Source organism: Macrobrachium nipponense, chromosome 7, assembly GCF_015104395.2.
Source record: "Macrobrachium nipponense isolate FS-2020 chromosome 7, ASM1510439v2, whole genome shotgun sequence".
In the NCBI taxonomy this organism is placed as follows: Eukaryota; Metazoa; Arthropoda; class Malacostraca; order Decapoda; family Palaemonidae; genus Macrobrachium; species Macrobrachium nipponense.
The window spans coordinates 83983636-84011507 of NC_061109.1; the positions used below are offsets into that span (position 1 = coordinate 83983636).

General features: G+C 37.5%; 2 protein-coding genes and 6 non-coding genes across 57 annotated transcripts in view; 2 read left to right on the forward strand and 6 right to left on the reverse strand.

The window, feature by feature from the left end:
* LOC135216966 (E3 ubiquitin-protein ligase synoviolin-like) overlaps window positions 1–27872 on the reverse strand; it is a 313218-nt gene that overhangs the window by 209208 nt on the left and 76138 nt on the right. The window lies entirely within an intron of this gene.
* On the forward strand, window positions 10415–10487 carry Trnav-cac (transfer RNA valine (anticodon CAC)). The gene has a single exon. It is a non-coding gene; the product is annotated as a tRNA-Val (tRNA).
* On the reverse strand, window positions 11117–11189 carry Trnav-cac (transfer RNA valine (anticodon CAC)). The gene has a single exon. It is a non-coding gene; the product is annotated as a tRNA-Val (tRNA).
* Trnav-cac (transfer RNA valine (anticodon CAC)) lies at window positions 11711–11783 on the reverse strand. The gene has a single exon. It is a non-coding gene; the product is annotated as a tRNA-Val (tRNA).
* Window positions 12221–12293, reverse strand: Trnav-cac (transfer RNA valine (anticodon CAC)). Its single transcript has one exon. It is a non-coding gene; the product is annotated as a tRNA-Val (tRNA).
* Trnae-cuc (transfer RNA glutamic acid (anticodon CUC)) lies at window positions 13625–13697 on the reverse strand. Its single transcript has one exon. It is a non-coding gene; the product is annotated as a tRNA-Glu (tRNA).
* On the reverse strand, window positions 14060–14132 carry Trnav-cac (transfer RNA valine (anticodon CAC)). Its single transcript has one exon. It is a non-coding gene; the product is annotated as a tRNA-Val (tRNA).
* LOC135217061 (myosin heavy chain, muscle-like) overlaps window positions 22676–27872 on the forward strand; it is a 48073-nt gene continuing 42876 nt past the window's right edge. For 24 of the 50 annotated variants that reach the window (XM_064252718.1, XM_064252714.1, XM_064252712.1 and 21 more), the window contains exons 1-2: window positions 22729–22827; window positions 27191–27784. In XM_064252718.1, the coding sequence (XP_064108788.1) occupies window positions 27274–27784 (511 nt within the window). In that variant the 5' untranslated portion in view covers window positions 22729–22827; window positions 27191–27273. Of the gene's footprint in view, window positions 22828–22879; window positions 22901–24469; window positions 24601–27190; window positions 27785–27872 lie in introns of those variants that run through there. The other 26 variants (XM_064252705.1, XM_064252706.1, XM_064252704.1 and 23 more) reach the window with 4 other exon arrangements.

Consider the following 27872-nt stretch of genomic DNA (forward strand, 5'->3'; position numbering starts at 1 on the left):
GTTCGTCAGTACTGTCTCTGTAATATATACATACATACATACATACATACATACATACATACATAATACATACATATATATATGTGTGTGTGTGTATGTGACTTCTAATACTATGAACCAGTCCTTCGCCAATGGCTTGGAAATAAAGTCGAAACCGGTCAGGACCTATACCCCGCATCTTATTTTTCACCTGTGGATATGTGTGATAAATGAATCACGTGCTAAAGTATTTATATTCATATATATATATATATATATATATATGATATAATATATATATATAGATATATGATATATAGATATATATATATATATAGATATATATATATAGTATAGATATATATATATGAGAGTAGGGATGATATAGATAGGTAGATATAGAGATATATATAGATATATAGAGATATACACAGATACAGACATAGATAGTATATATATATAGATATAGATATATATATGGAGATAATATATAATATATCTATATAGTATAGTACTATATATATATATGAGATATCGATATATATACCTAACATACATACCATAATATATATTTATTATATTATATATAATATATACACATACATACATACATGTAATATTATATATAAATAATAATATATATATATATATATATATATATATATAAAATATAAAATATATATATATATATATATATATATATATATAAAAAATATATATATATATACTATAGTATATATATATATATATATATATAATATATACATATACATACATACATATATATAATATATATATATATATATATATATATATATATATACCATACCATACATATATAAGATATATATATATATATATAGATATATATATTTATATATAATGTATAATATATATATATATATAATATACTATTAATATATATATATATATATATATATATATATATATATATTTTATTATAAAATGCTTCAGATTAAAACAACACAATTATCACCTCGATTAACCTTTAAGGATTTGATCCCGGCTGAACCTCATTTGCAGTATACTCACTAACATTAGCATTGTTGAATGAAAATGCTTAATAAATAAATATATATATCTATGATGTGATAGATAAAAAATAATTAAATGTTATTAAAAATGTTTATAGACTTTAAAAAGGAGATGAGAGCAGAAATATCTGCTTCATCTCCCAAAAAATCACAAAGGGATTTACCCTAAGAAATCTCTCTCTCTGGTTAAAATATCTGGGCAAGCAACCAGAATGTGCTCCACTGTTAGCATCTCGCCACCGCAAGCACACTATGGGAGGCTGCCCCCTTCTAAAATAAACTGATGGGTCAAATAAGTGTGCCCAATCCTCAGTCTGCTTAAAACCATTTCTGTTCGCCTATCAGACTGGAAAGACGAAGGCCACGGTAATATATTATTTCTAATATTTCTGTACTTTCTATTATTGGCAAGATGAGAAGTCCATCTTTCTTGCCATTTGCTTAAAATATAAGACATAAAAGGACCTTTTAGATCTGTATGAGGCACTTTACTAAAGGCTGTTTCTGATGAGACACTGGCAGCTTTCGCTTCCCTATCTGCCATCTCGTTTCCGCAAATCCCCACATGTGAAGGGACCCAACAGAAAGAGGCAGATTTACGCAAATAATACAAATGGAGGAGCGATTCCTGAACTTTTTGAACTAACGGATGGAAGCTATTGCATTTTTTAATAGCTTCTAAAGTGCTTTTGGAATCAGAGTAAATGACAAAATTAGTGTCGCTACTTTGAACAACTATATCCAGGGCAGAGACTATGGCTGTTAATTCTGCTGTGAATATGGATGCAAAGTCAGGTAGTTTAGCTGTATATGCTGTATCACCAAGGATAACTGCACAGCCAACACCACTACTTGACTTTGATCCACCCGTATATATTTTTGTGACATTAATATGGACAGTTTCGTGCTCCAAGAATTTTCCCCTAATCTCTTCCTCAGGACAGTCTTTTCTGTTAAATGTTTTTTTGCACACGGATGCTTCTGGAATAAGACATGGAGGATACACAGGATGTTTTACTTCCATGACTTTCTGGGATTTACGATGATTACCCCTAACATCTTCATTTAGTCTAACTTGGAATGGTCTAGAGGCTCTTATACCAGAAAAGACCCCTGAGTCTGCTTCCCTCAGCACCTGGAAGGAGGGATTTTTGGGAGCACTTTTAATTCTAGCCATGTACCTTAATCCTAGTTCTTGCCTTCTCAGATCAAGGGGAAGTTGGTTAATATCAACACATGCTTTCAACAGGCGAAGTTCTAAAAGCCCCTGAGCATATTCTCAGCCCCATATTGTGTACACCGTCTAGTTCCTTCAGCCTGGTTTGACAAGCTGAGGAATAAATCTGACAGCCATAGTCTAGCTTGGATCTACACAACGAGTCATATAGTCTCAGCAGGGATTTTTTATCAGCTCCCCAACTAAATCCAGAAACAACCTTTAAAATATTCAGATTGTTTAACCCTAATCTTTAAGGCGTTTATGTGGCTGGACCATGTCAATTTCTGGCCAATGGTCATTCCCAAAAATTTCACTTCATTTTCATAAGGAATGATAGATCCTTTTAAACTAAGTGTGGGAACCTCTTCCACACGCTGGCACCTAGCAAATCTTACAGAAACTGTTTTAGAGGAGGAGAACTTAAAACCATTCTCATCAGCCCACTTTGTAATGGCATGAACAGATCTTTGCAAATGTTTACATACTGACAAGGCATCATATCCTGTGCAGTATATTGCAAGGTTATCAACAAAAAGTGAGCATTTAACAGGTGATGATATCTGTTGGACTATACTGTTTATTGCCACTGAAAAAAGTGTTACACTTAAAACGCTTCCTTGTGGAACACCCTCCTCCTGCACAAAAGGTTGGGAGAGAGTGTTGCCCACTCTAACCTTAAAAAATCTCTTTTAAAAAGGAATATAAAAATTTAATAATTCTTCCACATATGCCCATCTTGTGCAATTGTTTTATGATGCCAATTCTCCAAGTAGTGTCATGCTTTCTCAAAGTCGAAAAATACGCCGATAGTCTGACATCGTTTGGCAAATCCTTGCTGGATTTGATTGGTCAGACTCAGCAAGGGATCAAGGGTGGAACGATTTTTCCTGAAACCAAATTGAAATGGAGATATTAGTCCTTTTGTTTCCAGGTGCCAAACTAATCTGGTGTTTATAATTTTTTCCATCAGCTTACACACACAGCTGGTAAGAGCTATTGGTCTATAGCTGGTGGCTTGGGAAGCGTCTTTATTTGGCTTTTTTATGGGAACAATTATGGATATTTTCCAGTCCTTGGGTAAAATTCCAGTTTCCCATATTTTGTTTATAATCTTGAGTAGAGACTTTTTGGCATCATCTGGGAGATGTTTAAGCATTTCATATAAAACTGAATCACCCCCTGGAGCTGTTGATTCAGTTGAAGAGAGTGCCTCCCGAAATTCTCTTAAGGAAAATTTGTGATTGTATGGTTCAGATTTTCCAGATTCAAATTTCAGAGTCATTTCGGCATTCCGAATTCTTTGAAATTCTAGAGAATAATTGTCAGGGCTGGAAACTTGAGAAAAGTGTTTTCCCAGCTCATTGGCAACTTCAGTGGGCTCTGTGATCAGAGTGTTATTGACCTTTAATGAGGGTAATGGTGACGCAACAAATTTTCCACTTAGTTTCCTGATTTTGCGCCACACAACTCTCAATGGAGTTTTGGAATTGATTCCATTGATATAGTAAAGCCAACTTTCTCTTTTGGCTTTCTTGTAAAAGCACCGCTGCTTGGCTAACGCAGGATTATAGATTAATTTAGACTGAGGGGAGCCACTAGTTTTGTATCGTCGGTAGCACTTCCTAGTGACTTTCCTCAGAATACTACATGTCTTATTCCACCAGGGAACTGCAGGTCTACGAGGTTTACCTTTTGTCTTGGGAATCGAGCCCTCAGCACTCTTCAGAGTGGATTCAATGAAGTAGTCATAGGCATCCAGGTGAGAATGAAATGACTCAAACTCCCTATCTAGATTGACTCCTTTACTGAACTTGTCCCAGTCAGCATCCTCTACCTTCCACTTAGGTAATGTCTCAGATGGAGCATTTACAACATATTTCAGATGGATCGGGTAATGATCACTTCCATTCAAATCTTCATTAACAGACCAGTTTAAGTCAAGGTGGATATTTGTTGAGGAAATACTAACGTCCAGTGCAGAGACATGATTATTATGAATGCTGTGGAAGGTCATTGACCCATTATTATATAGGGCGACATCATTCGTGTCAATAAGGTCCTCGATTATTTTTCCTTTCCTGTCTAAACACAGACTTCCTCAAAGGGGGTTGTGGGCATTAAAATCTCCTAATAAGAGAAAAGGAGTGGGAAGTTGGTTAATCAAGGACTGAATATCTCCAATGTTAGAAGAAAGGTCTGGTGGGAGGTATAATGAACAAACCGTTATCCTTTTGTCTAATATAACTGAGACAGCAACAGCTTGTAGAGTTGTATTTAATTGTATTGTGGAGTGCTGCAGAGATTTATTAACAATAATTGCAGCACCTCCATGGGCACGATCACCAATTGGGGGAAAAAGAGTTAAAAATAGCAATCAAGTCCAGGATTATAAGGAGAGTTACCTGACATAGTCTCCTGCAGGCATACAATCCCTGGATTGAATTCATGCATTAAAACTTTAAAGTTTTCTGTCCAGGCTCTGAGACCCTTACAGTTCCACTGAAGGACATCGAACTTGAATGTTAAGGTGGTAATGTACTACTTCCCACTCTTTGGAGGGGAAGTACTGATCCTAGGGTGGAGGAAAATTCTCCTTAATAAGAGATTGTTTGCTTGATCCCTTTTCATCTTTATCAGAGATTAGGGTTCTTGGCTGACAAACAGCTTTCTGAATTCGAGGCTGATGCTCAGGATTTTTACTGTGATTATGTGCATCACTACTGCTATTAGTCTTGGGGCGGCAAGACTGATGAGAACTCGCATGTCTTTGAACTGGATCTGCTTTCGGAACTATCTTCCTTGGCGGAGAGAACTCTTCCAGAACACTGTACCCTTTTGAAGTTTTTATGATAAAACTTTCATTATTCGGGGATGTGTTTATTATCACTTCTTTGGTGGGCGCAGCTTTAGTTTTATCATGTTTCTTAGCGACTGTGATAATTGATGGATCCGAGCTAGATCTCTCTAGTTTGGACCACTCCTTTGGTTGCTTCTTGGTGATATTATAATTTGTGGACGTTTGCAAACTTTGCTTAGGGGCTGAATTTGCAACCGTTACATTTGTATCAACTTGAGAGGATAAATTGTCCATGCTTTTGGAAGAACAATTTTTAGTATTGGGCTTCAAAGCACTTGCTGACATAAGTTTCCGATTATTATTTCCTGTACAAGGAGAAACAGGTTTCCGATGCTTACTGTTAGATTCTATTACTGGTGGCCTCTCATTGCTAGAACTCTTCATCAACACTATTACAGAAGCATAGGTAGAGTTGGCACTCTTGTTAGCCCCCATTACCACACGCTTTGCTTCACTGACGCTGAGATGTTCATTATCAGCCACTGCCAACACATCTTGCTCAACCCTGGCACTGTAAACAATAACGGGCTGCTTCACACTTGTCCAAATTGTCATGCTCAGCAGAGCACACAGAACATCTTTTATTGTATTCACATGAGTCTTGAATGTGGCCATATTCGAAACATTTGCGACATTGTTTGGGGTTTCTTTTATATTTTTTGACTTGCATCCTCTCATGGCCAACATTGATGGTATCTGGCAAGTAATTGGAGGAGAAAGTTAAAAGCATAGCTTTTTATTAAGACAAAGTGTAGATACAGGCGAGATTTATGATGAGCACAAATTAGCATATATCACCCCTACTTTCAAAAGTGGATCAAGACTAGAGGCTAGTAATTATAGGCCTGTGAGTCTAACATCACATATTATGAAAGTGTATGAAAGGGTAATGAAGAAAAATATTATGAAACATTTAATTAAAAATTTGTTTAATATGGGACAACATGGTTTCGTACCCGGAAAAAGTACACAAACCCAACTGTTAGTCCACCGTGAGAACATTCAAAAATATGAAAAGCGGAAATGAAACAGATGTGGTTTATCTAGACTTTGCAAAAGCTTTTGACAAGGTAGACCATAATATATTAGCGAAGAAAATTAGAAAACACAATATCGTGGATAAAGTAAGAAGATGGTTAAAAGAATTTTTACACAACAGAAAACAGATAGTTATTGCAAACGATGAGAAATCGGATGAAGCCAAGGTAATATCCGGTGTGCCACAAGGTACGGTGTTAGCTGCAATACTGTTTGTTATTATGATTGAAGACAGACAGTAATGTTAAGGATTCGGTACTGAGTAGTTTCGCTGATGACACAAGAATAAGTAGAGAAATTACATGTGATGAAGATAGGAACGCTCTACAAAGAGACCTTAACAAAGCATATGATTGGGCAGAGGTAAATAGGATGGTATTTAACTCTGATAAATTTGAATCAATAAATTATGGAGACAGAGAAGGAAAGCTATATGCATATAGGGGACCTAATAATGAGACAATCACAAATAAGGAAGCAGTTAAAGACCTTGGTGTGATGATGAATAGGAACATGTTATGCAATGATCAAATAGCAATTCTGTTGGCAAAATGTAAAGCAAAAATGGGAATGTTGTAACGGCACTTCAAAACAAGAAAAGCTGAACACATGATTATGCTTTATAAAACATATGCTCGTAGTCCACTTGAATAATGCAATATGATATGGTACCCACACTATCAAAAGGATATTGCACAAATAGAGAGTGTACAAAGGTCCTTTACAGCTAGAATAGAAGAAGTTAAGGACCTTGACTACTGGGAAAGACTACAATCCTTAAAATTATATAGTCTAGAAAGGAGAAGAGAACGCTACATGATAATTCAGGCATGGAAACAGATAGAAAGAATAGCAGAAAACATCATGGAACTAAAAATACCAGAAAGAGCAAGCAGAGGTAGATTAATAGTGCCCAAAACTATACCAGGAAAAATAAGGAAAGCACACAGGACATTAATCCACTACGCACCAGCATCGATAATGCAGCGTCTATTCAATGCGTTGCCAGCTCATCTGAGGAATATATCAGGAGTGAGCGTAGATGTGTTTAAGAATAAGCTCGACAAATATATAAACTGCATCCCAGACCATCCAAGATTGGAAGATGCAAAATATACCGGAAGATGTACTAGCAACTCTCTGGTAGACATTAGAGGTGCCTCACACTGAGGGACCTGGGGCAACCCGAACAACATGTAAGGTCTGTAAGTAAGATCCCCTCCCAATTTTTTTACATGAGATACACAAGGAGGGCACCTTAGGAGAATCTCCTCATTAAAAACATGCAAGTCTCTGGAATAAACTACCCCTTTCAGCGTGTTAAAGAATCTGTGCGATGTTATAGCCTCAATATTTCCACTTTTTGGGGGTTTGAACTTTGATAATAAAATAGCTTGCGTCTCATTGCCTGCTTTTATGAGTAAGTTCTTTCCATATCGTTTCAGATTACCGATAGGAATAGAACCCACTTTGTTCTCAATACATTCTGTAGCTTTAATGAAATTTTCCGTTCCCTCTTTATAACTGGCAACACGCCATATAGGGGGAGGAAGCGTCCTGGTATATGTTGCTGGTCCACATTCTTCGTTCTTAGGAACAAAATCGAATGGCTCATCCTTCAAATTCCTCACCGAAAACACCTTGGTGCTTAAAACAGAGTCATTTAGAATATGGCCATTTAATTTAATTTGTGCCTCACTAGCTTCTTGGGGAGAGGAAAATCTAATGTATGCAGAAAAAGACTGCTTGTCTTTTTCTAGAAGCATCTTAATCCTCTCCACCTTACCAAACTGTTTTGCGACACTATGCAAGCACTCGTAGTCCAACGAAAGGTTTGCATTAGTGCAATAAAGCACTCTATTGTTCATGTCAAATCCACCAGTTTTAATAGCACCCTGGTGTCTCGGTGCATGGTTCTTTGTGATAGCCGAGCTCATATCCGTGTCCATGCCTGAAGTTGTCGCCAGTGCCGTTAAGTCATCAAATCCAGGGGAGGGCAAACATTGGTCGATATCCATAAATTCAAATATATTTGTAGACTGCTTGGTTATATCAAGAAGGTATCGTGGGTCAGTCAGGTATTCAAATTCTCCACCAATGGCACATGTGAGAGTCGACTCCCAATGGTCCACCCCATACCCTACCTTCACGGGATAGCACCAATACGCTTGCAGTGGCCCAGGTATAAGCCCCCCTAATGGGGACCGACTCCCCACTCCAAACGTATTGGTTGGCTTCCGGACAAAAGCCAGGAGTCCCATCCCAAACACCAGCAAGCCCCTGGATTCCGATGGGCTGATGTTTGGAGATGGTTCCGCCCTCAAGGTAGCAATGGGAGGGTCCCATCACTACCTCTTGGGTCCAAACCATATCAGGTGGCGACTCAACCACCACAACTCCCACAATTAGCTTCGAATGCAAACCCCTTCCAAAACACGATCCCATCTCAGACTCACCTAAGCAGTAAAATTATCAAAAGTGGAAAATTCCACATAATTAATCAGAAATGCTAATAAAAAATATTACATGAAGGAGAAGGATGTAGTATGAATGAAAAAATTGCAGAAAGAAGGAAAAGTTCTGACTAATTTAGTTGGATCAGCAGCTGGGCCCCAAGGACCACTGAGAAAGCAACCCCACCAGAAATCAGAGCCCAGCTGCTGGTCCCTAAGCCCCCTACCCACGCCAAGGGGTCAGCATCTAGGGGGTCAAAACCTTTTGGTCCGTCCTCAATCTTAAGCTTACATTTGTACCACTTCTAACTATCGGCCACCCTTTTAATTCAAACAATTCCTCTCAATAACCCCAACTTTTTTTCCCCACTTGCATTTAGTATCCACACTTCACTTCCGTATGGTTTACTTGGCTCAACAGTCCTTTAACTTGTTCCAAATGTGGCTGTGATGGACACTTCTATCCGTATCTATATGTTAGACAACAGTTACATCTTTATCTAATTTTCTATTTTAAATAAGTAACAAAAATATGGTTAAAGTTCTAAATTTATATGATTCTCTTCAGTAGGTTAGTTTATGAAAAATTTAAAAACAAAGAAAATAAAAGACAGAATGTTGCTAGCCTTCAAACCCTTAGTTATCTTTTAAACACTTGTCGGAATGCAGGTCATTTATCAAAACACCTGTTTCTGCCCAGGATCAAACCAGGGACCTTGCACGTGTGAAGCGCATGTGATAACCACTACACTACGGAAAACACGTACGTTATGCTAGGCAACTGTTACATTTTTATCAAATTTTCTATTCTAAATAATATTAACGAAAAATGATTAAAAATCTAAATTTATATGATTTTCTTCAGTAAGTTAGATTATGAAAAATTTAAAAACAACGAGGAAAATAAGACATAATTTTGCTGGCTTACAAAACCTTCCTTATCTTCTAAACACCTGTCGGAATTCAGTTCATTTGTTATAACACCTGTTTCTGTCCGGGATCGAACCGGGGACCTATCGCATGTGAAGCGCACGTGATGACCACGTACAGTACAGAAACTACGTACAATATGCTAGACAAAAGTTACATTTTTATCTTATTTTCTGTTCTAAATAAGATTTGTAAAAATGGATTAGGTATAAATTCATATGATTTTCTTCAGTATGTTAGATTATGAAAAATTTTAAAACCAGGAAAATACAAAAAAAGAATCTAAGAACTGCCAACTAAAGGTAAACTTGCCTACTACTCGATAAAACTGGTAAAATGCACTTTGTAAACAGAACTGAGCCAAAAACCCACACAGAAATAAACTTATTTTCAACATCAAATTCCTTACCAATAACAGAGGAACTACTACATAAGAATGTTTGTCCAAGTACGAACCATCAATTATTATATACAGGTGTTTTCATGCTGTAAACTAGATGTAATTAGCTGTGTTATTGAAAGTTATTGAATAACATCTGTGGAAACCAGCTATGATGTATATAATAATTGATGGTTCGTACTTGGACAAACATACTTGTAATGTAGTTCCTCTGTTATTGGTATGGAATTTGATGTTGAAAATCAGATTATTTCTGTCGGGCTTTTTACAAAGTGCATTTTACCAGTTTTATCGAGTAGTAGGCAAGTTTACTTTTAGTTGGCAGTTCTTCGATTCTTTTTTTGTATTTTCCTGGTTTTTAACTTTTTCATAATCTAACATACTGAAGAAAATCATATAAATTTAGACCTAATCCATTTTTATAAATCTTATTTAGAAAAGAAAATAAGATAAAATTGTAACTTGTCGCTTTTATAATTCATGGTTTCCGTAGTGTAGTGGTTATCACGTGCGCTTCACACGCGCAAGGTCCCCGGTTCGATCCCGGGCGGAAACAGGTGTTTTAGTAGATAAGCTGCATTCCGACAGGTGTTTAGTAGATAAGTAATGGTTTGTAGGCCAGCAAAATTATTTTTTTATTTTCCATGTTGTTTTTAAATCTTTCATAACCTAACTTACTGAAGAAAATCATATAAATTTAAAACTTTAATCCTGCTTTTTTAAAAATTTTATTTAGAATAGAAAATTAGATAAAAATGTAACTGTTGTTCAACATATTGTGCGATGTTTCCGTAGTGTAGTGGTTATCACGTGCGGAAACAGGTGTTATAATAAATGAACTGCATTCCGACAGGTGTTTAGAAGATGAGGAAGGTTTTATATGCCAGCAAAATTATGTCCTTTATTTTCCTCGTTGCTTTTAAATTTTTCATAATCTAACTTTCTGAAGAAAATCATATAAATTTAGATTTTTAATCATTTTTTTGTTAATATTATTTGGAATAGAAAATTTGATAAAAATGTAACTATTGCCTAGCATAACGTAAATGATTACAGATGCTTTTCATGATCTTATGATGTAAGATGTCCTATCAAGTGACAGCACCATTCAACCAACCAGCACACTTCAAGGGTAAGTGTGTAAGCTATGGTGGAAAAAGCCTGCTGAAACACACGTTACGCAGATGTTTCCGCCCAGGATCGAACCAGGGACCTTGCACGTGTGAAGCACACGTGATAACCTCTACACTACGGAAACCATTTATGCTAAGCTAGACAACAGTTACATTTTATTTAAATTTTCCATTCTAAATTTAAAAAATTTTTAAATGATCAAAATTCTTAATTTATATGATTTTCTTCAGTAAGTTAGATCATGAAATATTCAAAAACAACGAGAAAAATAATAGACAGAATTTTGCTGGCCTACAAAACCTTCCTTATCTTGTAAACACCTGTCAAAATACAGTTCATTTGTCAAAACACCCATTACTGCCCGGGATCGAACCGGGGACCTTGGCCGTGTGAGTTACGCACGTGATAACCACTGCACTACGAAAACCATGTACACTTAGCTGGACAACAGTTACACCTTTATCTAATTTTATAAATAAAATTACCAAAAACTGGATTAAAGTTGTAAATTTATATGATTATCTTCAGTAGGTTAGATTATGAGAAATTTAAAAGTGAGGAAAATAAAAAAAAAATTTTGCTGGCCTACAGACCTTACTTATCTTCTAAACACCTGTCGGAATGCAATTAATTTGTTAAAACAGCTGTTTCCGCCCGGGATCGAACCGGGGACCTTGCGCGTGTGAAGCGCACGTGATAACCACTACACTACGAAAACCTCGTACTGGAAGTTGGACAACAGTTACATTTTTATCTAATTTTTTATTCTAAATAAGAGTAACAAAAAAATCATTAAAAGTCTAAATTTATATGATTTTCTTCAGTAAGTTAGATTATGAAAAATTTAAAACTGAGGAAAATAAAAGAAGATTCCAAGAACTGCCACTGAAATTTAAATTGGCATACTCGATAAAACTGGTAAAATGCACTTTGCAAACAGTACTGGACAACCCCCAAACCGAGCCAAAAAGCTGAACAGAAATAAATTGATTTTCAACATATTCCAAATCAATCACAGAAGAACTACATCACGAGTATGTTTGTCCAAGTATGAAACATCAATTATCATATACATCATCGCTGGATTCCACAGTTGTTATTTAATAACTTTCAGTAACATAGCTAATAACATCTAGTTTACAGCATGAAAACACCTGTTTTTGCCCGGGATCGAACCAGGGACCTTGCGCGTGTGAAGCACACTTGATAACCACTACACTACAGAAACCACATGCAGTATTCTAAACAACAGTTACATTTTGATCTAATATTCCATTCTAAATGAAATTTTAAAACAAAAATTATTAAAATTCTAAATTATATGATTTCCTTCAGTTAGTTAGATTATGAAAAATTTTAAAACAACGGCGAAAATAAAATAAGAATGTAAGAACTGCCAATCAAATGAAAACTAGCCTACTCCTCGATAAATCTGGTAAAATGCACTTTGTAAACAGAACTGGACAATCTCCAAACTGAAATAAATTGATTTTCAACATCAAATTCCTAATCAATAACAGAGGAACTATGTCAAAAGTATTTTTGTCCAAGTACGAACCATCAATTATTATACACATCATCGCTGGATTCCACAGTTGTTATTTAATAACTTTCAATAACACAGCTAGTTACATGTAGTTAACAGCATGAAAACACCTGTTTCCACCCGGGATCGAACTGAGGACCTTGCATATGTGAAGCACACATGATAACCACTACACTACAGAAACCACATACAGTACTCCAGACAACAGTCACGTTTTTATCTAATTTTTTATTCTAAATAAGGTTAACAAAAAATGATTAAAGTTCTAAATTTATATGATTTTTGTTAGTAAGTTAAATATGAAATATTTAAAAGCAGCGAAGAAAATAAAAAAGAATTTGCTGTTCTACAAAACCTTACTTATCTTCTAAACATCTGTCGGAATTCAGTTCATTTGTTAAAACACCTGTTTCCACCCGGGATCGAACCAGGGACCTTGAGCGTGTGAAGCGCATGTGATAACCATTACACTAGAGAAAACCCATACATAGTTGTTGACAACAGTTACACTTTTAACTAATTTTCTATTCTAAATAAGATTAACAAAAAAAAAAAGGATTAAAGTTCAAAATTCATATGATTTTATTCAGTAGTTAGATTATGAAAAATTTAAAAACAACAAGGAAAGTAAAAGACAGAATTTTGCTGGTCTACAAAACCCTTCTTATCTTCTAAACACCTGTTGGAATGCAGTTTACCTATCAAAACACCTGTTTCCGCCTGGGATCAAACTGGAGACCTTGCGCGTGTGAAGCGCACGTGATAACCACTACACTACAGAAACATCGCACAATATGTTGAACAACAGTTACATTTTTATCTAATTTTCTATTCTAAATAAAATTTTTAAAACAGCAGGATTAAAGTTTTAAATTTATATGATTTTCTTCAGTAAGTTAGGTTATGAAAAATTTAATAACAACATGGAAAATAAAAAAATAATTTTGCTGGCCTACAAACCATTACTTATCTACTAAACACCTGTCGGAATGCAGCTTATCTACTAAAACACCTGTTTCCGCCCGGGATCAAACCAGGGACCTTGCGCGTGAGAAGCGCACGTGATAACCACTACACTACGGAAACCACATACTGTATGTTAGACAACAGTTACATTTTTATCTAATTTTTTATTCTAAATAAGAGTAACAAAAAAAATTATTAAAAGTCTAAATTCACATGATTTTCTTCAGTAAGTTAGATTATGAAAAATTTAAAACCGAGGAAAATAAAAGAAGATTCCAAGAACTGCCACTGAAATTTAAGAAATAAACTGATTTTCAACATGAAATTCCAAATCAATCACAGAAGAACTACATCACGAGTATGTTTGTCCAAGCTTGATGAAACATCAATTATCATATACATCATCGCTGGATTCCACAGTTGTTATTTAATAACTTTCAGTAACATAGCTAATTACATCTAGTTAACAGCATGAAAACACCTGTTTCCGCCCGGGATCGAACCGGGGACCTTGCGCGTGTGAAGCGCACGTGATAACCACTACACTACGGAAACCACTACACTCAGATACCGCTTTCACGTTCTAGCCATTTGACTTGAAAATACATCCCTAAGTTAGCAAAACTATCAAATAAAATCACTGAACTTTTCCAGAAACAATTGATGATATTCTAATTAGTTAATGAAAACATATATATATAAATATATATATATATATATATAAACTATATATATATATATATATATATATATCATACATACATACATACATACATACTACATACATACATACATATACAATTACATACATAACAAACATATATATATTATATATAAATATATATATATATATATATATAATATATATATACACAATACATATAATATATATATATATATATATATATATATATATATATATATATTATAAAGGATTGGCTTGGAAGTCAAGTCGAAGCCGGTCAGGATCTACCCCAGTCTTTTAGGGGAGAGCGGGGCTAGTTGCATCAAATTTTACATTTCCTTCTATAGAATTGTGTAACATTCATTTAATTGAAATTCAGTTGTCATATATAAATATACAAGACCTCATCATCGAGTTCACATGCGTAGATATTAATAAAAATAATTTCTAATATATTTAATTTTGTGTGAACAAACGTAGTTATTTTGTAATTTTAAGTCTTAGTTGAGTTCGCCACGGAAGAGGAAATCTTCAAGGAAGGACAAAGAAGGCCGCTGGCAAATGGTCCTATACCCTAATCTATTTTGTATAAGCACAGATAATGGTCTTTTTCAAAGGTAAAACTTCTTCTTTAGAATAAAACTGCAAAACTAAACTATCACGAAAAAGTCATTTTCAAAACTGAAATCAAGCCACAAGAAAATTATTTAACCCTACAAAGAAACAAATATAGAATGTATCCAGAACGTCAATTTATACCAAAACAATTCTGAAGTGGACGTTACGATGCCTGGCTCATCCTCTCCTCCAGAAACACATATAATCCGCTCAAAATATAAACAGTAAAAATAAATCTCCAAATTCTACCTATGGTCTGCAACCAAACATGCAGATATGACCAACATACCCCCTCTTGTGCCTGCATAAAATAAAACAGGTGGAAGTTCCACCTGTCCCACTTAAATATCCAATGACGAATCTACCTTTCCTGGGCACGGGTTAGAAGATCAAACGATTAGCTAGAAAACAAGAAGCCTTCAGTTTGGCAGAGCCTCCTGCAATTAGGCTAAGGTTAACGCACGAGAAAATTTAAGGACATTAGACAGAATGCTTTAGTGTTTAGGTAACAAAAGACAAATCGCCTTTTAAGACTAACGTTTGAGGAAGATTAATGAAAATTAACCTTAGAGAGAGAGAGAGGAAATGTGGGATAACGTTGTAAGTCATGAATTCAGAGATCTGGCTTTTCTGTTTTTGTTTGTATGGTGTTTTTACGTTGCATAGAACAGTGGTTATTCGGCAACGGGACCAACCGCTTTACGTGACTTCCGAACCATGTCGAGAGTGAACTTCTATCACCAGAAATACACATCTCTCACGCCTCAATGGAATGCCCGAGAATCGAACTCGCGGCTACCGAGGTGGCACGCCAACACCATACCGACCACGCCATACCGATCACGGCCAAACGGCTGGTCAGATGGGCATGAAACTTGGCAGGGTTATGGTGGGGACCCCTAAGATGGTTTGTAATGGGGTTTCATCCAACCTACCCCCCTCCTTTGTAGGGGGTGGGGGTGAGAAGGGATTCCCTGAAGCGGAGCTGTTTCTGGCCGTGAAGCGAGGCTGGTTATTCCTGTAGACTTTGTTACTTTACGATTTTTCATACATAATTTCTGTACAACTTCCCCAGACAAAGTCGCGAATATTTCAGCTCGGACACAATAGAAGATGAAAATTATCATCAATATCCGCAAGATTTTTTGAATAACTTAAATCCATCGGTACTGCCAGTGCACAAAATAACGTTGAAGAGGTACTGCCCGGTAATGTTGCTTCGGAATTTCGATCCTGCCAATGGACATAATAAATAGGAAACTGACAAGTTCCTACTTTCTACTCTTTTTTGGAAGACAGGATCATAGGAGCATTTATCAGTAGCCATAACGCACTGAAATACAAGTTGCGCCTTTGCAGTAACATAATGAAAAGAAAGATACTTTATTATTCGTATCACCGTGCAAAGTAATTGACAAAGAAACGAACCAATCAAGATCCCTGTTCCGTTAAATGAAAGTCACCGACAAGAAGAGAGAGAGAGAGAGAGAGAGAGAGAGAGAGAGAGAGAAAGAGAGAGAGAGCCATTTAACGACATTAATGCACTATAATTTTATAATTTTATCTTGCTATCGAAAAATGAGAGAGAGAAAGAGAGAGGAGATAATTTGTGATTTGAGAGTTAAGTAATCCGATAATCCCATCACTGTCTTCGTTACTTAACTTACATTGAGAGAGAGAGAGAGAGAGAGAGAGAGAGAGAGAGAGAGAGAGAGAGAGAGAATCATTAAAAGAGGGTAAACAATAATGAATACGAACTTCTTTACGTTCATTGATCGTCCCTTCACTTACTTTAAGAGAGAGAGAGAGAGAGGGGAAACAACAATGAATAAGAATTTCTCCGCGTTCAGTGATCGTCCCTTGAATTACATTACGAGGAGAGAGGAGAGAGAGCGAGAGAGAGAGAGAGAGACTGAGAGACTATTCGTGTAATCGCCCTTGTTTTAATATTGCTGAACAAATAGTACATATAAATTTTTCACTTCTGCACCCGTATTTTATCACCCATCGTAGATGGGTAAGTTTGCTAGTACTTCTAAATTCCTCTAAGGTTAAAAACGATGTTTCGGAAACGTCTCAAATTTGAATTTTTGCTGAAGGTGTCTATTTTATTTTTGAAAAGTCTCAAGTATGAGATTTTGCTTGAAGAGTCTATTTTATTTTTTTGGAAACGTCTCAAGTATGATTTTTGCTTAAAGTGTATATTTTATTTTTTGGAAACGTCGCAAGTATGAGTTGTTGCTTAAGGTGTCTATTTTATTTTTTGGAAACGCCTCAAGTATGAGTTGTTGCTTAAAGTGTCTATTTTGTTCTAAACCTCTTTTTTTTCGGCCTTAACTAATTTCTTGCTAAATGTTTATTTTTACCAATTTGGACCGATTTTGGGTATAATTTAATGGATGTAAGTGGTGGAAGTATTCATAATAATGTATAAATTAAATTTTTTTTTAATTACTTCATAATACGCTGACTTAAATAGTGAACAAATTACTTATAATTGTCATCGCAGCTTAGCTTTCATTACCGCGCGTATACATACATACATACATACATATACATACTAAATATATATATATATATATATATATATATATATATATATATATATATATATAAGTATAAAAGGTCCCATTAAAACGATGTTTTAAATCTAAGGAAAGAAGTCCACAGAAATATAGTCCTAAGATTTAAAACATCGTTTTAATGGGTCTTTTATGGTTGATACGTATCCTGTTCTAACAGAAGAATTTATTTACATATACATTCACACACATACACCCACACACACACACACACCACACACACACACACACATATATATATATATATATATATATATACAAACACACATGCATACATACAAACATATATATACACATATAATAGTCAACCACGCACTAGACCATCATTGAAAAGGTTTATAACCTATCGGCAACAGGCTCTTGCTCCAAAGGGAAATAAATAAAATAGCAGCATCTAACTTGTTCATCTTGGACTGCACAATGAAGCACGAAACCCAGTACAGAAAAACATCCAATGCATCAGCCAGTTGACATTAGTGAACAAAACGCTAAATTTCATCACAAGTGCGTCGAACCCTTCACAAATAACGTAACTCTTTCATCTTGCAATGCCCCCCAGGATTCCTGGATACCCGGGACAGTAAATATGAAAGCAGATGGTGACAGGGTCTTAAAACACTAATCGCAAATGGCAGTGAGGAATATGAGTCCCTGACTTATTACCGCAGGTGACTTAATAATGAGCAAAAGGTCGTATAGATATGTCTGGTAAAATCAACAGTTTTACCACCCATAAGATCTTTATTAAGCTAACCCGTAAATCAAAATCAAAATTTTATGAAAGGGCAATCTGGAGTGAATTAAAAATGTCATGAAGATTATTTACTACTGGATAAACGTGACAGGCTCAAAGGTTATCATTTGCGATGTTATTTCGTGAGAGATATCATCTGAAAGGAAAGTGCCCAACCGTCTGGTAAAATAGTATTAGACTAATAGACAGCCGAACGTAATAGTAGTCCTTTGAATTTGGCACTGAACTGTTGAAGAAACATCGAATCGTCTAGTCCTGCCAATGGACATGATTTTACAATAAGTAAAAGGAAAAATTCCATTAGTGGTCGTAGCTGGATGCCATAAGTGACTAACTCCTCTTATTGGGGCATCCTGTCGGTGCCACAGACTCACAGTCAACAGCAAGAACAAATAAGACACCGGGTACTCTCATTAAGTTTAAGAATAAACATATAAACGAAATGCAAAAAAAAAAAAAAAAAAAAACAATTTGGTACCCCCTTGGTAGCAGAGAGGTTAAAGAAGATGGAGCAAAAACGAGATTTCAAGCTGACAGAATTGTGTCCTGAAGACCGCAGTCTTCCCAATGTCTCTGAACGGATAATTGTAGCCAGTTTCGCGTGGAATTTTTAATGACAAAATCATTTTCATAGTTGCTGAGCAGAAGACGTATGTTTCTGCATCTGAGTCATCGGACTCTTGTTGTCCTGTCAGAGTCAGACATGTTTGAGGACTTCAACCAAAAAAAATAAAAAGGCCATAAATTTCCATCGTTTGTTTTTTTACCTATCCATCCGTAAGCCTTTAATCGACATGAAAGATGAGGTTCTACAAACATCTGAATGTTACAATTATCTTCACGAACATTTCTCAGGACAAGCTCTGCAGTATAACCCTCTCTCTCCCTGTTCCCTGATCGCCATAAAGCCCGTTAAGAAGAAACGGCAACGTTTCTCCCTGTTTGCATTCATTCTTCGATTTCCAGTTTCTTTCCCACCTGGAGCTCTGGACATCAGGTTAACTGGTCCATCGACCCTCATATTTGATTTGATTTACACAGATTTTTGGCATGATACCAAGCACTGGGGCAACTAGGGCCATTCGGCGCTGAAACGGAAATGACAGTTAAAAGGGTTGAAAGGTGTAACAGGAGGAAAACCTCAAAACAGTTGCACTATGAAACAATTGTTAGGAGAGGGTGGGCAGTAAGATGGAAGAAAGAGAATATGAACGGAGGTACAGTAAAAGGAATGAAAGTCGTAGCAGCTAGGGCCATGGAAGGGACGCTGCAAAGAACCTTAAAAGTAATGCCTACGCCTACCTTGCACCGAATGAGGTGCACTGACGGCACTACTCCCGTATGGGGGACTCTTATATTGAACATGATAATCATCACTTCGTGAATTATTCTTATTATTGTAGAGACAATTATGGAGAATTCTTCCCTCTTCCCGATAGTTCCTCAATAAGAAAGCCCTATACCCCAACTCTCACCCTTCGAACTCTCTCGGACTTTCTTTGTCGCTTCGAGTTAGTTTTGGCAGCCTGGGAGATTGGATACGAAAAAGCACAAATGATTTAATGAGGGTCCACGAGTCTGACAAAACTAAAAACGCGTAAACATTTTACTACCCAGTAAGAGTAAAGCTCTTGCAACAACGATGAGAAACTTACTAAATTTCGCTGAGTTTATTAAAACACCGTCAAGCTTGACTTCTCGTTGCTGTGTTGTTCTGAGAATGAATGTTCATTGCATACGGGAAGTATCATCGTACTGGTTTAACATTATAGTATTCATGAATTTCATTACACTTAACTTCGTCGTAAAGTTAGTTGCAATTGATGAAATGGAGTAACATTTTTTTTCACCTAAAAAAAGAAAAAAAAAACTTAAAAGGTACCCAACCACACATCTTCGAAATACCAGCGTGTTTTGGGGGTTTAAGAATGCTTCTCAAGATGAAGATACGAAAATAAGGTCGTAATTGCTAGTATTCTCAAGTCCCCGCGGGAAAATCAATATTGGTATACGAATCTGCATATTCAAGATTTCACTATACACCTCATGAGGTGCACAGTAGGCATTACTATAAGTTCTTTGCAGCGTCCCTTCGGCACCCCGCTGCAATCTTTTCATAATTTTTACTCTACCTCCGTTCATATTTTCTCTTCCTCTGCTTCCTCTCCAATCTCCCTATAAAAGTGTTTCAGAATTATTTTCAGCGCTGAATACCATCACAGGTTCAGCGCTTGGCCTTTGACTTAAAACTTTATATTTCCTACGCCAAGTTCCCCTACACCCCTTGGTAAAACCCACACGCTTCTGACCTTGTTACCGTCTACACTACTGCACTACATCTTCATCAGATCAATTTTTTTTTTCATTTCCATCGAGTTCGATGTATTAAATGAGCTCTCAAGAGCTCTGTCAAATTCCGATGCAATGCCCCAAGGAAAAGAAATATGGGAAAATATAACTTCATTGCTGAACTCCAGAAATTTATCTCTATATAATGTTAATTTCTTCCCCATGCAAATAGCCGGCAGTTTGTAAGAAAATAATCATATCGATTATTCCCACTTGAGAGCTTTCACTGTTAAAAATAATTTGATAACAACTTCCAGTATCCACATGATAGCTGGCTTCCACACTTTGTCGGCCATATGAACATAGATCTGAACTCTTCTAAAAATGTTAATGTTCTACATTTAATTTAGTTTCTTTATCACATTCTTTACGCACATGGACATACGATTCACTTTTCAACGTCATATTATCTTCATATCCATATGACAAATGGATGTCAACACGTAGGTTGATCAGTATCTATAAAATCCTTGAGCATGAGGAAACAAGTTGGTTTTTTATATGGTTGTTTAAAAGAACTGAATAAAAATGGGAACTTTACATCTCTCTCTCTCTCTCTCTCTCTCTCTCTCTCTCTCTCTCTCTCTCATTTACGCAAAATGAGAGAATGCTGATATAACCTACCCGTCGTAGAAATCTATACATTCCTCGCGTTTCCGTAAAAGCTGGACCAAAATTTGCAGCTACCTTTAGATACGTCTAAGTCTAAATTTGCAGCTACCTTTAGATAGATCTAAGTCTAAATTTGCAGCTACCTTTAGATAGATCTAAGTCTAAATTTGCAGTTACCTTTAGATACATTTAAGTCTTTCTGTATGAGATATGGTAAGCGATAACATAATAGTATTCTTTCTTCTTTCTTAAGTCTAGATCCGTGCCCCCGATAAACCGAACATTTCATTTGGAATTAAATAAAACAATAAAAAAAGGAATATACATTTCATCAAATGCTATCCCATAATTTTTGCCCTTCCAAGTCCGACGTAAATATGCTTGCTAGCTGCTTGGTTAATCTCAACGTGCCGTCATTTCATTCATGTAATACTGGAAATAAAATACTCAAACACACCTGTTAAAAGAGAAAATTTATGCTTTATAAAACACGGGCTTCAGTTATTTATAACTGAAGTGTCTTTATTGTATGAAATTAATTCCGGTAGACACTCACCAGGATCAGAATTTTTCCTACAACGTCGTTTTTCAAACGATTTTCGACCATATCTCGATTAAACTGAAAAAAAAGGGAAGTCTAGATTTTTTTTATGGATGGACTTTCAATGTAAATGATAAGAAGGTTCTTTACGCACATGGACATACGATTCACTTTTCAACGTCATATTATCTTCATATCCATATGCCAAATGGATGTCATCACGTAGGTTGATCAGTATCTATAAAATCCTTGAGCATGAGGAAACAACTCAAATCCCATCTAGGAATATGAGTTCGGCTGGTTCTCAAGTTACTTTCAGTTTTGTACTTTTTAAAAAATCTGTTTGACAGGAAATAGATCGAATTCCATAACGCTGCCTTAACGAACAGGTTAAATAAATGTCCTGGGGTATCTGCATCCCATCTATATATCAATTAAGAGAATAAAGATAGATCAATTTTTGTCCTTTTTTAAAAATTTTACAGAAAATAGGTCGAATTCCATTACGCTGCTTTAACGAACAGGTTAAATAAATGTCCCAGGGTATCTGCCCCCATCTATATATTAATTGAGAGAATAAAGATGAAGAAATTTCAGCCACGGTTTGTTCGGGCTCACGAATTCCAACGCTTGAAGTTGAGGACAAAACCGGCTGATTTTTCGGCTGAACTGAGGTTGGTGGTTAATGATGCAGATGGGCCTGCCTCCCTTGGGAGCACCGGCGAAAGGCAAGGCGAGTCCCTTTTAGAAACCACCCCGAACTCTCTCTCTCTATCTCCTTCCACCCCCACCCACCCTTTCCGCAGTCACAATCTCCAACCTAGATTCTTGGCTCCAACACCCCCGTCCATCCGCCGAAAAAGGGAGAAAGCGCTACGTCACCCGGAGAAAAAGATTATCCATATGATATATCCATACAACCGCCCCTCTGATTGGTCAGGCGGGGCACGAAAGGCGTATCCCGAAAAAGCGGCAGCCAATCACGACCGCGAATGCAAAGCGCTTCGCCGCCGCTCGCCTGATACAGGATCGCGTTGCAGTTGGTACATAAAGGGTTCTCACCTCGCGGTTCCGGACAGAACGGCTTTCGATCGTGTAAGTGGAGCAAGGTACTACTATTTCGTTTGTTTTGTTTCCTGGGAGGAGGCCGGCAGGGTCTCTGTGTGTGTGTCTCGGATCACCGTAAGAATAAGAAGTTCCAGTGTGTGTGTCTGTGTATGTGACCTTTTTTTTTTATATCTAATCTTCCCCCAGAAGACTGGCCTCTCTCCCTTCAAAGGATATCCATTAAAAGTGACTTCGTTTCACGTGCGCATCGCATTATGTGCCAACTACACGCCAAGGCCCCCTTCCGGCAAACCAGACAGAGCTCGGGAGGGGCGCAGGAAACGCTTTGATAATATGTCGCTGTAACTTCTTGAAAACAGTTTAGCTCAGCCTTTTTCCCGTTTTTTTTTTTTTCTCTCTCTCTCTGTCTTTTTCATACGGTGTAAAAAATGTTGAATTAACCATTACTGTTACTCATGTCCATGAAATTCACACAGACTCTTGTATGCAGTGACTCAAGCCCAAATACACGCCCACATCCAGACTAACTTGAGTCGTTTTCTTGTTCAACATTCCAACAAATTCTTTCATGTTCCTATTATCCCTTGAAAACACACCTATTCACCTCATTAACCCACTGAAACCATCACAGACTTCGATTGGGACTTAAAAAGCTACAATCTCCCCTATTCAACAACGTGATGGATCTGGACCCATTCCAATTGTCACCTTGAAGATTAGCAAACCATTACTCTCGCGACTTTAAATGCCTAGATATTGGCTGACCCCTCTGCCAATTCTGCAGGATGAGGCGCAATATAATACGTGATGGGTCGTATGATATGTGCGGCCTGCCACCTCTCACTAGAAGTAAAGAGATGTGCTAAGGGTGGGAGACAGATTGTTCTAACATTAAACGCGTACCAGTACTGATCTTTTTGAATAGAGTGGGTATTCTTAACTCATTTTTCTTTTCGGTCAGCGACTGATGTTGTCTACGTCGTCTTGGTCTATGCGAATTAACGTTGCCTAATTTTTAACTGATACGGTTCACTGCCAAAACGGCCCATTAATTTGATCCCCGTTTATCAGATCATTTTGAAATTCCGGACATTGCGTCCTGTGTCATCACATGGGTTGAAAGGGTCCATCGTAATGCATATAGTCTGACACGTTCTCACAACCAGCTAATCTTCACGGCAGTAAAGACATTCTGTCGTCACCTCCTTCCATTTCTGGGAGTCGCAAAAGAGTAAATGCCAACGACAGAACAGAGAGAGAGACCTCCCGAGTCCAAAATCCCAAAATATTTCCAGCGTCAGCATTCAAGGCGGGTTTTGCCAAGACAGCTGAAAGAGGGCGAGATGGGAGGGAGGCCCACCTCGCAGCCAGCAAACACCCAGAAGGCATCAAAATCACTCATCCACCTAAACAGCTGACTCTTTGGTTTGGAAGGCCGAAGGCACCTGCGGAGCAAAGGGAAGGAGGCGAAAAAAGGACGAGAGAGAAAACTCTTCGTATAAATAACAAATTCGAGGCTGCGCTCTACGTATCTCAGGCGCCCAGGTGCCAAAATTCTGCCTCTTCGCCTCCTCACACTCTACGCGGCACTTCAACCACCTATCATCTGCGGCTCTGCGCCCATAGCTCCACCTCCTGCCCACTCATTCATCCACCCACCCGCCCGCGCACCTCCCTACACTTGCGACTCATATCTCCCCCTCATCCCCCCTCACCCCACCGCAAACCCTTGTCCGTAGGGTGGCAAATTTAGAACCACACCCAGTTTCCCTTCTTCCCTTCTTTAGTTCTCCTTCGGCAGGTAAAGGGAGAAGGTAGGGGCTCTTATCGTCTGCATCTGTGTGTGTGTCTTTTGTGTCTCGCTGCTCGCTTAGCCTTTTAAGGACTCCGTCTTTCGCGGTTGCATTTCGAGGGAGAAAAACCAGGGATTCTCTTAAAAATACTTCAATTACTTTTAATTAAGTGTGAGACGATCTAGTTATGCCTGACTTATGAAGCCAATACAGCGATGATCTGATCTAGTTTTTTTTATCTAGTACGTGTTCGGGAGGAAACGTGCATGCAAACCGCTCATCCACTCACATATGTATATGTATATGTACATGGGTGTGTGTATAGAATCTACTGGAGACTTTTACCAGATACATAATGTATTTGTGTTAATCAAAATGCCCTCTAAACATCTCGGGTTTTTCTCACTTTTTGTATACGTGTATACGTACACTTGTCACTGAAGAGCCTTACGATCTAAACGAAGAAATTCTAACGTCCACAGCAGGACTCGAAATAGCGACTTGCGAGGCCAGAAAAGTGTGAGGAATTCGAGCAGTTAAGAGGGTATTGTGGTTACGACAATGACTTACATTATTCTGGTTACGACAATGACTTAGTTCAGAGGGTATTGTGGTTACGGCAATGACTTATATTATTGTGGTTACGACACTGACTTAGTTAAGAGGGTATTGTGGTTACGACAATGACTTATATCATTGTGGTTATGACAATGATTTATATTATTGTGGTCATGGCAATGACTTATATAAGTACTTTTAACACAGCTTACCTTCTCAAGTTCTTGACGGTATTAACAGACAAACGAATAAACCGAAAGATGAAGAAAGGTCCACATACTCCGTGTGTTATCAATAAGGCCGAGTAGTGAACTTGACTGATGTAAAGATACAGAAGGTAACGAAACCCTTCTGTATCAAGAAAAAGATGTCTGTGCACGTACATTTTTTTTATGAATAGAAGCATGTGCCCCCGTATATGTATACACGTGTAGTAGTATTTGTATATTTCATGGTATACGCAAACGAATTGAGATTCCGTAAAGTTGTAACCACGTTAATGAAGGAAAATATTATGTGAACATTAAATGAAATCGGCTATAACCGGATTTTACAGGATCTAAGGAAAATCCCTCGTAATTACACGTAACATTTCCAAGTTGAAATAATTTCATGTTACTTCTTTCCAAATTGAAATAATGACGTCCATCTAAGTACAGTAATTAATGAAACCATCGTACTTAGAATAAAGTAAGGTTTCTAAAAAACAATAATTTTTTTAAAAAGTACAGTTACCTGGTAAGTTCTCTTCATGTAAAAATTCACAATTATCATGACGAAAGTAACCCGAACATTGCAACACCCATCCCAAGTAATTGCTCATAGTTACCTTCTTTGGTGTTGCATAATTTTCGTTTTTTTTTAACATGCAGACTGCTCGATACTGCGAAAAATAACTGTGGCGTCACAGCTAACATTTTTCATGAAAACTGCCCCCTCAACTCATTTCAAAGTTGATGCTTTAGTTGTGGTTTGTTTCTGTGTAATTCTGCAAATTTGTCGTATTAACCTACATTATTTCATATTACACAATTATGTAGGCTAGCAAACATTCTGTATACAGAAATTATGTATGAAAATTCGTAAAGTAACTTGTTTCACGGGTAGAACCAGCTCCGTTTCTGGGAATCCCTTCTCACCCCCACCCCTTTCGGAGGGTGGGGGAGGTAGGATGAAACCCCATTATAAACCATCTTAGGGGTCGCCACTATAACCCTGCCAAGTTTCATGGTCATCGGACCTGCCGTTTGGCCGTGATTGAATGACAGACGGACGGACAGACATTACGCCCATTAGAGTAAGATATGTACCATTAAGTCAGTCTGAACCAAAAGTGAACGAACCCAAAGCAAGCATACACGTCTGATAAATACAAACCTCAAGTCATGCCGTGGTTACTGAATGCATTGATGTCAAAATCCCTTAAAAAAACATTAAAACCTACGATGGCCACACTCCTTCCACCAGGGTAAATATCGTTGTTGGTCTTATATTCAGTGTTAGGTATGCTTTTCAACAGCAGGTCTTCACGGTTCCCCGAACATAGCAAATCTTTAAAATGGATTCTTAAAAGTGCACTCACTGTTTTTTTTTCTCTTTTATATATATAGCCAGACAGACAAAATAATCTAGCGAGAATTTTCATGTCAGTAAATTCCAACGAAAATTATTTCCATGTCTAGGGAGACTTGAACAACACCGAAATTTAATTCGCAACTAAATAATGGCCTAGTTCAAAGAATATCTAGACTCAGTCACTACGTCTACAGGAATCCGTTAACGTGTGTTACCTGCTCCACACAGACTAAATTAGGGACATCTGTAATTACCGCCTATTAGTTTTAATAATGATACTGTCTCCTGCACCTTTATAGTAACTCCAAATATGTCTCTTTATAATCAGGACCTTTCTTCTGATATATCATTTCAATGCGCGTATATGGAATAACAAAGCTCGCAGACCAATCCGTTTTTAATGTAATAGTTTTTAAGCATCAAAACAACTGTCCTGCAAGGATGGCCCCTCATCATTTTCTCCTTGTTCCTCCCACAGAAAAGTTCCAGGGCTGTTCTGGCGTGCCCTTGTGTGTCTGACCTGACTTCGACTGTCTCAATCCACAACCACCAACACCAACCATGCCTGGCCACATCGTAAAGAGTACCGGTCCCGACCCCGACCCAACCGAGTACCTCTACGTGTCCCTGGAACAGAAACGTATCGACCAGACCAAGCCCTACGATGCCAAGAAGGCTTGCTGGGTGCCTTGCGAGAAGGAGGGCTATGTCATCGGCGAGATCCAAGGCACCAAGGGCGACCTGGTGACCGTCGGACTCAGCGGCGGCGAAACCAAGAACTTCAAGAAGGACCTCGTCTGCCAGGTGAACCCTCCCAAGTACGAGAAGTGCGAGGACATGTCCAACTTGACCTACCTGAACGACGCCTCCGTCCTGTACAACCTCAAGGCTCGCTACGTGACGAAGCTCATCTACACCTACTCCGGCCTCTTCTGCGTCGCCATCAACCCCTACAAGAGGTACCCCATCTACACGAACCGCGTCGTCAAGATCTACCAGGGCAAGAGGCGCAATGAAGTCCCACCCCACATCTTCGCCATTGCTGATGGCGCCTACATGGACATGTTGCAGAGTAAGTCTCTCATTCGTTGCTCTGTTCTCCACCTCGTTGGATAAAATCAAATAACGAGGCTTTTAAAGACCTAGAGTAACTATATATG